The 17,827-nt window shown below is 37.8% G+C and overlaps 1 protein-coding gene and 1 pseudogene across 1 annotated transcript in view; both read right to left on the minus strand.

Moving 5' to 3' along the window:
• Positions 1 to 4,275: 4,275 nt before the first annotated feature.
• On the minus strand, positions 4,276 to 4,717 carry LOC114033128 (annotated as a pseudogene).
• Positions 4,718 to 6,134: 1,417 nt separating this feature from the next.
• The window catches only part of GPRC6A (G protein-coupled receptor class C group 6 member A), a 30,736-nt gene continuing 19,043 nt past the window's right edge, over positions 6,135 to 17,827 (minus strand). The window contains exons 4-6 of the mRNA XM_027848533.1: positions 16,051 to 16,263; positions 10,376 to 10,499; positions 6,135 to 7,258 (exon numbers count right to left, since the gene is read on the minus strand). Coding sequence (XP_027704334.1) covers positions 6,135 to 7,258; positions 10,376 to 10,499; positions 16,051 to 16,263 — 1,461 coding nt within the window. The remainder of the gene's footprint in view (positions 7,259 to 10,375; positions 10,500 to 16,050; positions 16,264 to 17,827) is intronic.

A 17,827-nucleotide genomic window follows, 5' to 3' on the forward strand; every position in this document is an offset into this window, starting at 1 on the left:
CAACTCAAGAAAAAATGAAAACTTCTTCCCTTAAAGAGAGAGTATTTAAAAAAATACAGGTTGGTATAGTCCAAGTTTTATAGAACAAATCCTTTATTGAGGGGATTTGTTCTGTGAAGTTTGGATTCAGTCAAAAGGTCACCCTTGGGGACCTAGAGGGCCACATGTGGCCTCGAGGCCGCAGGTTCCCCACCCCTGGATTAGCCTGTTTGGGCATCGTGTAAATTCAGTGCTTCTTGGAAATGTGACTTATGAAAGTTAAATAAGTGTGATTTCATTTCTCAGAGTAAGCAAAATTCTTCCACTTTGAATTGGATGTGGAAAGATGTGCAGCTGCTAGTATTAAAATGCCAAGCTTTCCCTGGTCCAGGCTGGGCCTGTGCCTCCCAAAGAAGAGGTGTTCAGCAAATATTTGTCAAATGGCGTTGATGGTACAATATTTACTTTATTATCTCGTTGACATAACAGTGCTGTTTGTTGATGTTTTGTATGACCACATCCAAGGGCCTGGAAGCTTTCCCACAGTTTTGCCTTTTGTCAGTAATAGAAACTGTTTTCATGTCAGCACAGATATAAGGGACAAGGAAATCAGAAACAGGATAGTAACATCAACAACTTTTTATTCACTCAAGGTTGAGTTGATAAATTACACAGCTGTAAAGTATCAAGTTTAAAAACAAAAAAAGTTATATATTGAATTAAATGGAATACATTCTATATATTCCATTAGAAGTTATATATTCCAAATGTTTATAGCTAAAGCATATACATTTGTCTAACTTGTATAGTATGATATTAAAACTTACTTATGTAGAAAATGCGTGTATGGATTGATACTGATCCTTGCAAATTCGGGCAAAGAGGAGAGGAGGAAGAAAAAATGATAATAGCTAGCATATATATATAGATTTATTATGTGCATTGCAGTATGCTAACCACTTTACAATCATCTAATTTGAAGCTCACGAGAACCCTGAGAAATAGGTGTTATTGTTCCCATTTTATAGATGAGTAAACTGACGTAAACAGAGGTTAAATGACTTGCCTGAGGTCAAAGAGCTCATAAGTGTTGGTGGCCAGATTTGAACTCAAGTTGCCTTGACTGCAAGCCTAGCACTTTATCCACCATGCCACCTAGCTGCCCTTAATGAGATAAGAGACAATGTAATCAGTTGATCTATGTTTATTTTGTGTACAATAATACAATGATAATGACAATAATAATAATAATTGATCAATTAATCTTTAGGGATCTGTATTAGAGATTTTGAAGGATACATCTGTAAAATGGAGATAATAATAGCAACTACCTCCCAAGGCTGATTTAAGGAGCAAATGAAATAATATTTCTAAAGTGCTTAGAATAATGCCTGGCACAGAGTTGATATTTAATAAATGTTCATTTCCTCCCTCCCTTTCTTCTCCCCCCCTTTCTTTCTTTGTTCATTCATTTTTCTTTCCTCCCTCCTTCCCTTAGTCTTTCCTTCTTTCCTTCCCTCCCTTGTTTCCTTCCTTTCTTCTTTTCTTCTTTCCTAAAATGAACAGATTTCCCTCTCAAAGATTTGTATAGGCAATGTGGCCTTAATTCACATGCAGGTTTTCCATTGGTGCTTTTTGATCATGTGTCCCTCTTGGGATGAAAATCCATGTATTTAAGAAATAAGAGACCTGGGTTTATTCTTGGCTTATGTCATTTGGCCTGTCAGAATGGGCAAATTTACCTCAGGTAAAATTCAGAAAACAGCAATGCTATTTGTTTCTGTGAGATATTTTCTAAATAAATTCAACAAACATTTTCTTAGTGGATTCATTCATTCATTCCACAAACATTTGCTTGGTGCATACTTTGTGCAGAACACTATGCTAGGCATAACATTTATGTAGTGTGTGATTTCTACCCTCAATACAATTTAGTGTAGTTAATGTATATAAAGTACTTTTTAGCTTTTCAGAGAAAGTAATAGAAAAGTACAAAGCCATTTAATACAATCCAAATCCAGCAAGCATTTATTAAGCTTCTACTTTTACTAAAGCATTGGGGATACAATGACAAAAACTTACAATAGGCTCTGACCTCAAGGAGCTTACATTCTATTGGGGGAGATACAGCAAGTAAACAGATGAGTACATCCATGTCAATTTGAGAAGGAGAAGGAGAGTATTAACACCTGAACTGAACTTTACGGAAGGCTAGAGATAGTAAGAGGTCGAGGGAGGAAGGAACGCATTAGAATCACAGGGAAAAACCTATGTGAGAAATGATTCATTTGGACCCCTGCTCTATTCCAATCAGTATTAATCAGTTAGCTATTTTACATAAATCATATAGGGACAGTTAGGTAAGATAAATTCTTATAGTAGGCCTCAAACTTTAATCCAACATTTGCCACTTATTTACCAGTTATGAAGCTCACTTGTACAACAACTAGAATGCTGACAAAGATATCTCCATTCTGTTTTGCTCAAATTCCCTATCCTAATCCAGCATGGTGGGATGCCTCGATTCTTTGGAAAATCCTCCAATTTAATTTTGTACGTTTGGACCACTCTTTCTTGCCCAACATGAGGAGGTGACCATCTTATGACCACTTAGTCACCAGAAATGACTCTTGCCTTGCCCATCTAATGACCACTTACTCAGCAGAGGTGTCCAGTGCTTAGACCAATCTGTGACTCCCCTGCTGTCACATTATTTTGGTCCTTAAGAGCAAGGTCTGTCAACCAATGATATTCTGTATTTTACCATGCCTCTTTTACGTATTTGGGTACCAAATCCTATAAAAGTAAGGCCCTGGGGAAAGGAGGTATTTCAGATCATGAGAAAGACCTAAGGTCCTCTTTATTAGAGGAGGCCATGGACCTTTTAATAAAATGCTATTGGCTTGAAGCTCTGCCTCAGTGGTTTTTCTTGCAGAATGGACAATTTTGGATCCCACGCTTGCACAAAGGACTGAGAGTGGGAGAGGGAAGGATGAGTTCAGGAAGCAGCAAGTGGGTTGAAACAATTTTGTCTTGTTGCCTCATATACTCATACATATACTCATATAATATTTGTTACAAGGAAAGTCTTTTATGGAGCAGAAATGTTAGTGATGTGAAAAGATCATCAATAAAATATTACAAAAATTTTAAGGTACAGAAGAAAACAAAAAAGGTATTGAAGCTATAAATAGAATTTTGTAAATACCTTGTTAATTTCCTATATATATGTAATATATATGGTTATTTAAAAAATAACCTGCATGCAACAGTTCACTTTGTTATACTAGTTTTTTTTACTTAAAAGTTCCCTTTAATAATATTGCATTCAATAATACTTTTCTAGACATTTGTAGTTTTTCCAGGAACTATTGGGTTATGGTCATGTCATCTGTTTACAAATATAACACATAATTTATAGAATAAGATTTCATACTTTGTACAATGCAAGAACTCCCAGGCAACTTTCCTAGTTATAGTCTACTCTATATACTTAACTATCAAACTGCCAAAATTCAATTTAATTCAGGTTATTCTTGAAAGATAAAATATTCAAATAACTCAAATACTCGTATAAAAGTGTGAAATTAATTTTTCAAGAGGAAATGCAGTTATCATTCTTGTTACACTTGTTGAGGAAAGAAAACATCCTCAAGATTCCAATCCATAATAATGATAAAAGATTATGCAAAGGTGTACTGTTTACAGACTTAACTTTTAGTCTCAACAACCACTTCATTTCATTTATGGGTAGAATCTTCTATTCATGCTCTAAGTTTTCTGTTTTGTGGGTATTACTGCCAGGCTTGATACTTGATGCTCTCAGATAAATACTTAGTACAAAATTTGACAAACAAAAAAAATCTTTTCTTCAGCACTATGAATATTGCCTACATTTATAAATAAAAAATCCATGTGTATGCTGTAAATTTTATTTCCTATTGTGAGCCAATTTTTATATTTCAGTTTAAGATCTGTTAACCAAATCAACAATATGACATTTGCCCAATTTACAGTTTAATTAAGATTATGTTAGACTAGTCAAAGTAGAATCTTCTAAACAATTTTTAAAGCCAAAATAATTGTCAGGGCACTTTATCTAACATTCTTCATAAATGTGGTATTTTTCAAAAGTATAAGTTATTTTGGTTGGATCATCCGCAAAAATGACAACAAAAGGTGCCCTATAGCCTTTCTAACTAGAAAAAAGGTTAATTTACAGAAGCTTAGAAACCCAAGAGTAGACAGTAGACTTGATTGGCTCTTATTCACAATGCATACCATGGCATCACATATTTAAGAAGTTTTCTGTATTTGGCTTAGAAGGGGTTTCTTCCCAAGAAATTGAACTTTTCTATCAAGTGCACTTGATTGAATGGGTGAATTTGGTTCATAAAATGGATTCATTGCAAACTTTATATATAAATCATAGACATGACTAAAGATGTTCTTTATTCCATCTTCTTGTCTTACATCATGAAGCATAATAAATCTCATACGGCTTGCAGTAACAAAAGCAAAAACAAACCACTCATCGAATTTGGCCACAGTTTTCAGGTACATATTGTTAGACAGCCACATATTTTCATCTTCTAGGTCAAAGGTTGCATGAGCTATGAACTAGTTCAGATGACGATGATCATCCTTAGATTCCACTTTTCCAGATGGTGAAAAAGTCCATTTCAAAAACTGGATTATCATGATGGCCTACAATTACAAAGTAGAAGCTTCCAGACATTGTTTCCAATGTACAGGTCCTGTGAGCAGGACGTGGCACCCGCACCCACCGCACCATCTACCACCCACCACCCTCCTTACTCCACTACTATCTGTTTTCTTATCCATCTTTATATATTGAAATGTTTGTGTTTGTTGATGATTAATACATTCAGAATGGAAAAAAAAGAAAATTTAAGATAAAAAAAGAGAAACAGAAAATGGCCATTTTGCCTGGAACATGAAATTTGGGATAGCTTGGAATGATAGATACACTTAAGCCAGATTTTGAAAGGCTTTAAATGTCAAGCTGAGGAGTTTTCAGGAGGAGTTGCAAGGAATTTACCCTTATTCTAGAGGAAACAGGGAGTCACTGAAGTTTCTTAAGGAGGGGTATTACTTTCACCAAATTACACACTGTATACAGTTAGATGGTATGTCAACAATCACACTTCCCATTTAGTATATGGCTCAGAGTTATTCCTTCTTGGTATCCTTTAACACACTAAATTCTTAATTGTCCCAACAAGTAATTAACATTCAACTCATTCTTTACAAGTTCTGCTGAACAACCATAAAAATCAACAGCCTATAGACCTCTAAGAAACGTTTTATAAGTTCATCCTTTGGTTTGCATCACATAAAAATTAACATAAAATGCTTTGCAACAGAGTATAGAAAGTCACAAGCATAAATACACAAGTCATTTTTCATATAAGTTGTTCTCTGCCAAGTGGGATGGGACACAGCCATAATCCCTGCTATGGGGGAGGCCCATTCTGGTGGATCACGAGCTCTGGAGTTCTGAGCTGCACAGAGCAAAGCTGATCAGGTGTCCATGCTAAGTCTGGCACCATTTTGGTAAGCCCTGAGAAACAGAGGCCTTCAGCTTGCCTAAGGAAGGGAAACAGAGAAGGTCAAGACTTTTCTGTACAATCAGTGGTAGAATTGGACCATGAATGGCTACTGCAATTCTAGCCTGGACAATATAGGAAGACCCAGTCTGAAAACAAACAAACAAATCAAAACAAAATAAAATAAAAAGTCACTTTCCCCATTTTATGGGTAGAGATGAAAATTATATGTTATTTTAGGCAAGTGTAAATAATTTGCATTTTCTTTCTCCTTTAGCTACTTTTGTTATGGAGTGGATGGTTCTACTGACCAACCTGTCCCAAAAAGAGCTACAGTGAAGATTCTGGGAAGGCCCATCTTGGAGTTCCACCAGGAGTAAGTCAAACCTTGAGGCCAGGAAAATATTGGGACAATACAGTGATTCAGTGCTACGAATAGAGTGGGAGTTTAATTTATCTTTGATGGTGATTTTGATACAGAAAGGCCCAGGGAAAGAATTCTTTGGAGACTGTGACTCCTAACCTCAAGGGGTCCTATTCTTCCTTCCTGAAAGTAATTCATTCATGCACTGGGGAGTTCTCCATTCATATGCTTGACATTCTTTTTCTTGGGAGTGTTCCAGCTGTATTTTTAGCAGTTCTTTTCCTTGCAGATTGTACATGTTCAGCCATCTGTGATTGGCTGGCCTTGCCTTGCTCAAGTGTGACTGGAGACTTGCAATTGAAGTTGTGGTTGGGAAGGGGGACTTCATCAGGCCTGGAATCCAGTGAAATATTCACATTAAGGCTGCTTGCACTTTGGGAAGAGTACATATACAATGTCTTAAGGAAGGCAGATTTTGTATTGGTCTCCTGTTTACAGAGAATGATGTAACATTTAGGAAAAAACGTGCAACACAGAATTCCATAGTTAGATATTAAAATGACAATGATCTCCACAGCTGGTAAGTATTTGCCAAAAGTTGTGGCGTAAATGGGGATAAATATTATCCATGCGATGAAGTAAATGAGCATGCCAAACGTTATGAACTTAGCCTCATTGTAATTTGCTGGCAACTTTCTGCCTTTAAAGGCAGATATAAAGCAAACAAATGCCAGGATAGCTATGTAGCCTAGCATGGTACCAAAGGCCATGATGGAGCCCTCATCACACTCTAAGATAATAACTCGGGGTATGGAGAAATTCTCCTCCACAAAAGGCTCTGCAAATATAAGCCATATTGTACAGATGATCATTTGAACCCCTGTACAAATCACTATGATGGGTATGGGCTTGTAAAGGCTCTTCAGACATTTTTGCAATCCGGGGTCAAAGCTGAAGGCTAGCAGAATTTTTAGGGACTTTGTCAGGATGCAGGAGATGCACAGGGCAAAGCTCACACCAAAGAAGGTCTGCCTGGCTTTACATTTGAAGTCTCGTGGCTCTCCCACAAAAAAGCTGGTGCTGACAAAGCTAAAAAAGTGACAAAGGAGGATTACATAGCAGATGATCAAGCCCCCGGATGATTTGACCACAGGGGTGTTCAGGTTTCTAGTAAATATTATTCCAACTGTAAGAGTGCAGACAATTCCCAGTGCTGAGAGAGTCAGGAGCAGAATGGCGAACCAGTCGTTCCAATTGAGATACTCAACTTGCTTCTCAAAGCACCTGGTACTATTCGCTGGGGCCCAGTGGGTCTTACGGTTGCATAAAAGGCAGTGATCCATATCTACAAAGGAGAAGAAAGCATTGGACTTGGGAGCCTACAAGCGGGCATTGGTAGGCCAGGCCAGGCCAGGTTACTGGAAGGCATCATTTTGGCAGTCCCGACTCTAAAAAAAGAGGTGATTTATCAGACATAGACAGTGGTCAAGAGGGTCTATGTATAAAAGTATACAGTGGCCTTACAGAGAGAAGGAGAAAGAGTCAGCTGAGGGGGAAGGGACAAGAAAGGAAATACAGAGATGGGGTGATGGAGATTTAGCTGGGATTTAGGGGCAAAGTATGTGTGTGTGTGTGTGTGTGTGTGTGTGTGTGTAACACATACTTTTCTACTCAAGGTAAAAGAGTACCTGAAACCCAGGAAAGAAGATAAAAAGAAGGAACCTAGAAAGTTTTCCAGGAAGAAAGGAAGGAATATATTCCAGAGGGCCTAGTTTCTTATGAATGTATAATAATTAAAGGTATGGAGGCAGCTAGATGTCTCAGTGGTTAGAGTGCTAGACTTAAATTCAGGAAAGCCCGAGTTCAGATCCTTCCTAAGACACTGATTTGGCATGATTAAGTGACTGGACAAGTTATTAAACCTCTGCCTGCCTTGGTTTTCTCATCTGTAAAATGAAATAAAAATAACACCTACCTCACAGGGATAAAAGGAGACAACATGTAATGCACTTTGTAAACCTTAATATATTAAATAAATGCTAGCTATTATAATTAATTATTATGTAGTTTTGAAACCAGAGGAATTATATCAGGCTGCCTCAGAAGGCGCATGTACAGTGCATGGCAGTACGTTGGTCATCACTTGGCTAGACTATTCTACAGAGGACTGGACCTATGATTTCATTGTATAGGAATCTCTCAGGTGAATATATTCTTTCTACCAGTGAAGGCCAGAACTTTTTCTGAAACTTATAGTCTTTGAGAGCTACTTAGAGCACTGAAAGGTTAAATGAGGGTCATAGTCAGTGTGTGTCAGAGGTGAGATTTGAACTCAAGTCTTCTTGGCCCTGAGGCCGACTCTTTTATCTGTTATGCTGAAATGTCTCATAACTCCTTCTGTAACAGTTAGGTGCTGGAAATAGGGTTCCCTCTGAAAACTTCAGGATGCCAGTCACTGTATTTATACCACTATGGCAACAGGATATTTAATGTAAATAATTTCTATTCCCATCTCTGCCAAAGCTAGAAAACCAATCTCATTAACAAAGAAAAGGAAAATGCTTCCTCTTTCCTTCTTGTCTTTCCCTCCCCTCCCATTACTTCTTAAATCTGTAATTTTGTCAGCGTGGGTACTCCCTCCATCAGTACAGACTATAACCCCTCAGTTGGCAGCCTTCTTGTGATACAGTGGCTGGAAAAATTCTTTACCCAGTGGTCAACTTGGTGATGAATGTCTTTGAATGTGGCTAGACAACCCTGATAACACCTGTAAGGTCCATAGACCACATCTGTACTTGAAGCCTTTCTACTTTGATAGGACTTTCAGGAACTTATGTTCCACTGGCATGGCCTTGGAGAGCCCAGGGTCAACTCCATGCCACAAGGAAGCTTCCAAGTAGAGCCTTAGTGGATACTTACCTTACCCTTATACCTTACTAAATACTGCGAATTGCTGTAGAGCAATGGTATCAAATTTGCATGGAGACAGGACCCACTAACTTGTATGTAAGAATCCCTATAGGTGCATATGAACTTGATTTAAAATCTATCTATCTTTATATAATTGTATTTTTATTTATTTTGTTAATTTTAATTTTTATTTCGTTATAAAATATTTTATTATATTTGTCATATGTTATATATATTTGTTATAAAATAAAAATATTTTGTCAATTTTAAAGATATATATCTTTATATAATTGTATTTTTATTTATTTTGTTAAATATTTCCCAATGACATTTTAATATGATTTAGGCTCCCCTAGGGAATATTATGGGTCCAAGATCCAGACCCCATGTTTGATACCTCTGCTGCAGAGGATAGGTCTCTAGGCCTGGAATTTTTTCTCATTAGACATTGGGTGGATACTTCTTCATGTCTTGCACTTAGTAGTAGCACTTAAGTGCTTATTGAAATGAATTAGAGTGAATTGAAGTGGTGGAATATGAGAACTGTTGGAATTTCATACTATAAAAAAAGGGAAGAGATCATAAAGCAATTGCGATATGTTATTTAAAGTGGTATGATAAGAAAAATAATAATAGCATTTTTATAGTGGTTTAAGGTTTGTGAGAGCTCTACCAATATTATCTCATTTGACCCTCTCAACAGCCCTGGGAGGGAGGTGCTGTGATGTCCTCGAGCTTCTCAGGAAAAAAGAAAATGAAAGATTTTGATGTCCCCCTTGCCTAAAAGTAAGGGTAGCCTGGGCCATACTATCTCTCCATGTCTAGTCCAGGTCTCAGTTCTGGGGCTTGGTTGCCATTACAAACAAGACACAATGGGCAGCAGGATAATGCTGAGTTCCTCTCCTAGGTTCAGCTTCTGAGATTGTGAATTGTCCTTTTAAGGCTCTGATGGCTGCTGACCTCACTCTAATCCTTTAATTTGCATTCTGGAATGACAAACAATAAGTTACTAGCAACTCTCTGCTATCAGGAGTCAGCCTCCTTGTCCCTGTTGAAAGTTCCTTCTTTCATGTCTTAATTTTTTACTCTTGGTTGGTGAGAATGATAAGATCTCCTACGTACACCTGCCTGCTGCATCCAGGTGCTGACCGGGTGCTCTTCTGCTCGGCCCTGTCATTCAGGGATTGCTAGAGAGACAGTGTGATCTAGGGAATAATAATAATGATAATAACAATAATAATAGCTAGCTGAAACATAAGGCTTTAAGGTTCTCAAGGTGCTTTACAAATCTTATCTTGTTATTTTCATGACTATGTTGTGAAGTAGGTGGTGTTATTATACCTCTTTTACATCCTGCTCAGCGGTTATATTTCTTTCCAGTCTGTACCCTTAACTGGATGTAGCTTTACGTCATTCTCAAAGAAAGCTATGATTGAGGGAAAATGGACCTAGCTGGGGTTTTGGGAGAACTGGAAGGACACATTAGAAAATGTCAGACTTGCAAGGAGCGGTGTAAGTTGAAGTTTTTGGAAAACTGACATATTTTTCTTACCTGTCTGATTGCTGTAGTGATTTTCAGGGCAGCTCACACATTCATAGCAGCATGTATGTTGGCTTTGGGTGGTTTTCTTCATTTGACCAGGACCACATTCCTTGGAGCATTTAGATTGAATTTGCTAGGAAAAAAAAGGAGGAAAAAATACTTTCAATGTTTTAACTTAGGATGTGGTTATGATTACTGGAGATTTAGATGTGTTTTTGCATCATTTTCATGACACCTAGAAGACTGCAAACAAAGTTAAAAAGCTAAAACAAATAAAATATTAGATGGAGAATATTTTTTAAAGGAAGTATCTAGTTTTTCATATATTTTAAACTTTCTGTGCATATTTGTATAATTGTTAGCTATTTTTCTTAATAGTATTTTATTTTTTCCAATTACATGTAAAGATAGTTTTCAACTGTTAACTGTTTTAAAAGGCCTTAAATAGGCAGAAAAATAAGGGTGGCTAGATGGTGCAGTGGCTGTAGAGCCAGGCCTGGAGTCGGGAAGACCTGAGCTTAAACTTGACCTCAGACACTTACTAGCTGTGTGACCCTAGGCAAGTCACTTAACCCTGTTTGCCTCAGTTTCTTCATCTATAACATGAGTTGGAGAAGGAAATGGCAAACCACTCCAGTATCCTTGCCAAGAAAACCCCAAAAGGGGTCATAGAGTTGGACATGACTGAAAAATGACTAAAACAAATGGAGAGAAATAGGCAGTAGTGGAAATGAAAGTGTGATGCAGGCCTGACTCGTTCCTCATTCCTACCCAGTTACAATGTGGTGCAGTGGGAGAAACACCAGATGAATCCACCAGACGTGGATTCCTTCCTTTGGTGCAAATTATCTCTGTGGACTTTGGCAAGTTAGTCAACCGACCTTGGCTTTGGTTTCAACATCTGTAAAGTGAGGCGGTTGGATTGGATGGTCTCTGAGGCCCTTCTAGCTCCTACAGGTTATTTTAGGTCAGGGACTCTTTCTTTTTTTTTTCAGGCCAAGTGGGGTTAAGTGACTTGCCCAGGGTCACACAGCTAGTAAATGTCAAGTGTTTGGTCTGAGGCCGGATTTGAACTCAGGTTCTCCTGACTTCAGGGCCAGTGCTCTATCCACTGCGCCACCTAGCTGCCCCCTAGATTAGGGATTCTTAACCCTAAGGGTCTGTAGATAGATTTCAGAGGGTACCTGAACTTGGAGGGGGAAAAAAAAAATACATCTTCATTTTCATTAACCTCTAACTGAAATTTAGCATTTCATTCAATTATTTAAAAACTATTCTGAGGAGTCCATGACATACAAAAAAGGTTAAAGCTCCCTGTGCTAGAGACTCTTTTTTTTTTTCTGGGGTAAAGGGAGGGGAGAAGGTTCTGAAGATAGAGTACACACAAATCCAGTGAGGTTTTGAAAATGGTCAAGATTAAAATGGTGAAAGTATCCCACTCTAGGCTTAAGTTGGAGTTATTTTAATTTTAATTTTTTTGCGAGGCAATGGGGTGAAGTGACTTGCCCAGGGTCACACAGCTAGTAAATGTCAAGTGTCTGAGGTCTGATTTGAGCTCAGGTCTTCCTGAATCCAGGGCCAGTGCTCTATCCACCAGCTGCCCCCAGGTGGAGTTATTTTTAAAATTTTGTTCCAAACCCTGAAGACATAAACAATATTTAACTATGAATATTGAGCACTCCGGTTTTGGAGTTTGAAGATGTGGGTTCACGTCCTAGCTCAGATACAGGTTGGCTCATCTCACACAGTTCCAAGATGTTTAAGCTCTGTGAGCCTCAGTTTCTTCATTTGTAAAATGGAGCTAAAAACACTTTCACAATTTACCTTATAGAGTAGTTGGGAGGAAAACACTTCATAAACACCAAGGTTATTATTGTTAGCATATTAATGATTATGATAGCTAACATTTTTGTAGCACTTTCTATATGCCAGGCACTATGCTAAGGGCTGTATGATTATTATCTCATTTGTTCCTTACAACAACACTGAGAAGTAGGTGCTATTATTATCTGTATTTTACTCCTGAGGAAACTGAGGCAAACAGAGGCAAAGTGGCTTACCCAGGGTCACACAGATAGTCAGTGTTGGAGGCTGGATCTGAACTCAGGTCTTTCTGATTTCAGGCCTGGTGCTCCATCCATTGTGCTACCTAGCTGCCAATCAATTCTATTACAAAATGAATTACAAATAGAATTTTTTTGGACATATTTTTTATGTTGTTATCTCTGGCACTGAGAGGTGGAATGGTCTAGAGGATAAAGGCCTAACTTTGGATTCAGGAAGACATGGGTTTAAGTCTTGCCTCTGACTCATACCACCTATATGACCTTGGACAAGTTACTTGACCACACAGTGTCTCAGGAAAGTGTTAAAAGACTATGAATTAGAGTTGTGTTGCTGATCTGTGTTGGTCTCTATACTGGATATCCCTAAACCAATGAAGTCATAAATCCAATAAGGAGGAGGAGGAAGAGGAAAAAAGGAAAAAGAAGGAAAAGAAAGAGAAATCTCTGAATCTGGATATTCTTGGAAGATGGATCACCTTAACTTCATTGACTGCTACATCATGTTGCTGACTCATCTTGAGCTTTTATTCCACTTAAACTTTTCTTTTCTTTTTTGGCAAGGCAATCAGGGTTAAGTGACTTGCCCAGGGTCACACAGTTAGTGAGTATCATGTGTCTGAGGCTGGATTTGAACTCAGGTCCTCCTAACTCCAGGGCCAGTGCTCTATCCACTGCACCACCTAGCTACCCCTGACTTAAACTTCCATATATTTTTTAGACAAACTGCTAACTTTACATCCCCCATCCTGTATGTGTCAAGTTGCCTTTTTTAAATTCAAGTGTAAGAATTTATCCCTATTGAATTTAATATAATTAGATTTAACTCAGTGCTCTAATACTCACTCAATTGATATGCTTAAACTTTTGCAATTATACCACATTTTATTTTTGAAGTCTTTTTAAAAGTGTTTAAAGTCAGATCTTCTTTATGCTAATCTGTAAATCTTCATGATACTTGCTACAGGATAAATTAATCTCAGCATACTCCTTTTAACTTGAAAATAGTGCTTAGAGGTTAAATGCAACTTTTTCAAGGCTATCTAGAGATTTTTATTGCTAAGACCACAACACGACTAGAACAAATTCAAGTCTGAATCCATTCCCCTGATGCACTCATCTGTTTTTATGTGGAGAAGAAAGTGACTTGACTCTAGGAGAAATGTGCCTAGATTTTGGATGACTTCTTAGTTGAGTGCCTCTATGCTGACTGATAATTTCTTTTGTTCTTTGAGCACACTTATGATAAACTCTGGATTATCTATGTGTAGGTTATCTGATTTGAGGATTACCCATCTGTTATCTAAAGTGCCATCCCAGGCATTGTATGCTTAGGAAACAGAAAATAATTTTTCTATTAACCAGAGCAAAAAATCATTGAGGTGATAAAGATGGCCCTCTTCCCACTCTTATCTTTGTGTTTAGTTTATTCAGCATGTATTGGTTGCATTTGGATTGTTTACTGCTTTGAAGGATCATTTTGGCAAATCGACAGAAATTTTGGCTTCCCAACTAGTTGATGAAGATTAAGAGTTGATCATGAAGAGAGCCTGTTCTAATACCTCCTCGTAGTGTGGAAGTGACCCTAGGTTCTTGAAGACTATTCCAGCGGAGCGTAAGCTCTGAAAGATTCTGTCATGTTGGAGAAACTTTGAGTATGTCCCCAGCAACAGACGATGTTTGTTTTCCAAGGGCCGGCCTAGCTAAGTATAGAGAGACATTACCTTTAGGCTGACTACTTGGTGTTAAATTCTTTGGCCATGACAAGCCATGGAACAAAAATTCATAGATACTGCCTCATCCCTGTTCATAGTTTGAAGATATGTTTAGGAGGGTGGGGAATGGGAGAAAATGGTTACAGTAGGGAGAGAAGATATTGCCACACTCCTTCCTCAAAGTAGCTACCACCAACTAGACCCTTCCCTCCAATGAGGCTGCTCAAGGCACATTTCCCCCACCCTAACATAGCCAATGACTCACATTTCATCCCTGCCTCTCACCCACCCAGTGAATTTAAGATTTCAGGAGAATTAAAGATAGATTATCTTTAATCTAGATTAGATTGAAAATCTAGAAAAGATTGGTGAATCCTGCTATACACAGTAAGAAAAGGGGTCAAGGAATGCTTACAAAGATATGATTAGTTTACCTGGTGGGTTCTTAGTCATTTAAAATGGCTATGTACTTGATATGGCTACTATGATTATCAGAAAACCATAATAAAGACAAGTCACTTGGAAGGATACAGGCTATTTAACAGAGTCTTAGAACTTCTGAGTTGCAAGGGACCTCAGACCATCTAGTCCAACTCATAAGTTAATAATAAGATTTAGTATTTAAATAGTATCATAAGGTAGCAAAAGTGCTTTGCAAGTGCTTTATATTGTCTCAGAGGTTGAGAAGCTAAATGATTTGCCCAGAGTCACATAGCAAAGTGTCTGAGACTGGATTTGAACTCAAGTTTTTGTGACTCTGGGTCCAGAGCTCTATTCTCTTCTCTACCTAGCTGCATCAGTAACCTTAGTAAGAAGCCACTTTAGAACACACCTGACAAGCAGTCATCTGTTCATTCCTTGAAGGCCCCTGGGGTATCCCGTTCTACTTGGGAAAAACTAATAGTTAAAAATTATTTTCCTTTGAGCAAATCTAAATACACCTCTGCAATTTGAGCTAAATACAATAAATGTTTGGTGAATGAATGAATCAAATACTTCTTCAGTGGCAGCTCTTGACCCTTTTCTGAAATGCAAGTTTTGACAAGAAAAATACAATATCAACATTATGGCTTATTTGCTTTTTTTTTTTTTTTTAACATAGCATAGTGGAAAGAGGGCTGGATTTGGAGCTAGGAAAACTGGCTTTAAATCCTTGCCTATGGGCAAATTATTTAATCTTTCTGAGTCCGTAAAATAGGGCTAATGATACCTGTAGAACCTATATCACAGAGTTGCTATTAGGGCTTGAATGAGATGACGGGTGATTGTATCACATGGCCAACCATATTTACTTAGCCTTTATTTAGTCAAAGCCCTGCATCACCCCAGGCAACTTCTTTTCATTTGCCTGACTCTGCATTGGAAGTATCTCTCCTACTACAACCTCTTTGCTTTCCAGCCCTGCAACTGCAGTGAAAATCAATACTGTTATTGTTACTGGGAAGGGATGTTAATCAATTTTCTTATGGTTTTACTCATCCAGATAACTTCCCAAACAAAAAAAATCCCTTCCTGGCCAATCCTCTTCCCTCCAACTATATATGTTATTTCCCTCTATTAGAAGGTAAGCTTCTTGAAAGAAGGGGTTATCTTTTATATTTCTCTCTCCATCACTTAGCATAGTGCTTGCCACATAAAACAGTGCTTAAAAATGCTTTTCCTTTTATTCACTTATGGAGGTAAAATACTTTGTAAACCTTGAAGAGTAATATCAACATCAATTATTACTAATATCATTACTATTATTCTTTAAAGAAAATATCATCTTTTTCTGTTGCATTTTCATAATGGGAATGAACATTAAATAAGGAATGTTGTTTAAAACCATAATGTTGTTTAAAACTCAGTCTTATTAGGCATGGATCCAATCTAATGGGTGCTATGGTGCAGGGTAGCATTAAAATACCTTTAGATTCTTGAATTCCTTTTCAGTTTTTCTGTCTTTAAAAATGAAAACATCTTTTTCTAGATCATATTCTGCCATGTTGATAATGGTCATGTGTCCATTGACTTCCTTCCAAAGCAGAACATTATATCCAGTGTTAATGTCCCCTTGTGAATCAAATTGAAATTCACTCTCTCCATCAGTAAATGTCACATTCTTAAGTGCTTCAAGTAACTATGCAAAAAAAAAACCAAAACAGAAAGCAATTTAATACATTATCACAATGTGATACCAGAAATTTTTTTTATTTGTTTGTTTTTGCAAGGCAATTGGGATTAAGTGATTTGACCAGGTCACACAGCTGGTAAATGTCAAGTGTCTGGTTGGTCTGAGACCAGATTTGAACTCAGGTCCTCCTGACTCCAGGCCCGGTGCTCTATCCACTGCGCCACCTAGCTGCCCCAATACCAGAAATTTTTAATGAGTGCAGCATGGTATAAGGAAAAGCATGCTAGATTCTGAAGATGAAGAAAATTAAGCCCAGAGAGGTGAAGAAACTTGCCTATGGTCACATATAATTAGTGGTAGAGCTAGGAATAGAATGTAGGGTCTCCTGATTGACTCTCATATTGTGCCCTTGCTATAGGACTATGCATTAGATATACTACTTATGTCTTGATTTTGTCTTGCCACTGGACTCAGCTGACTCTGGAGGAAAGAGTGGGGCTGATGACTTTGCACAGCTCTGCCTCACTTAAATCCAATTCACTTTGAAATCAAGACATCACCCTCATGATGTCATCGGTCCTCTTCGAGAACCAGGTATGAAGAACAACATCACAGGGTGGTAGTCATAAGAGAGGCAGTTTTTTAACCTTAAAGTTCAGTACGGTTGTGAATGATCATTTTAACTATATAAATTGAAGTGTTATTGATGTACTTTCTGTGGTTGCATTGGGGCAAAATACTAATTCTTCCTTTGTCAATAACTAACTTGTTTTTAGAAAACTCTTCTTTAATCCTATATAGAGATCCCAAAACATGTTCTTCTGAAATGAAACATATGAGGGAATAAAAGAAATGTGAGCAGCATAATTGGATGTGACTATTTTGAGTCCATCCATATCTGTGGTACTATTGATTATAATATAGCTTTACCTCCAAATATTTTAATACATAGCCACCTCCAAGTCCACCATTCTGATTGCATTTGTCTCAATATGGGAGCCAACTACTGAGCTGCCGTGAGGGTTCATGAGCAGAAGCATAGACTGGGCACTTTTGCCAATGATCTCTGTTAAGAGCTTGGGCAAGTTGGGGGCCCTTGCTCTCTGTCAATTTTGAGCTGTTTCCTCACTGGGTGGATTTGTGACATTATTGGACCAAGCGAGAGGAATGATAGATCAGATCTGAGATGCAGAACTATAAGTGCTGCATAGAAGATCCCCCAGTGCCAAATTTAGAGAGCACTGACAGTACTGGTATTCCTTCAGCAGAAGAGAAACAATGGTACTTAGCATCTAGTTAGGAAGAAAAAAAATAAACTAGGAAAACATAAGATGGAAAGGTTGGAGTGAGGTCTTCCTCAGTCCCATTTTGCTCTACCCCATCACCCTCACCAGGCGAGGGCATAGTTTGTGGTATTTTCCCCAACACAAAAGTTTCTATTTGCAATTCTGATGAGCCCTCAAAAGTAGCAGACTAAATCTTATTCAAACAAATAAAAAAAGAGGCAAAAGGGAAAGAATTCATACTGTGCCTTTAGTAGTGCTAAAATCTGTCCATCAGTTTTCTTCCT

Source organism: Vombatus ursinus, unplaced genomic scaffold (assembly GCF_900497805.2).
Source record: "Vombatus ursinus unplaced genomic scaffold, bare-nosed wombat genome assembly UNPS02006779.1, whole genome shotgun sequence".
Lineage (NCBI taxonomy): Eukaryota > Metazoa > Chordata > Mammalia > Diprotodontia > Vombatidae > Vombatus > Vombatus ursinus.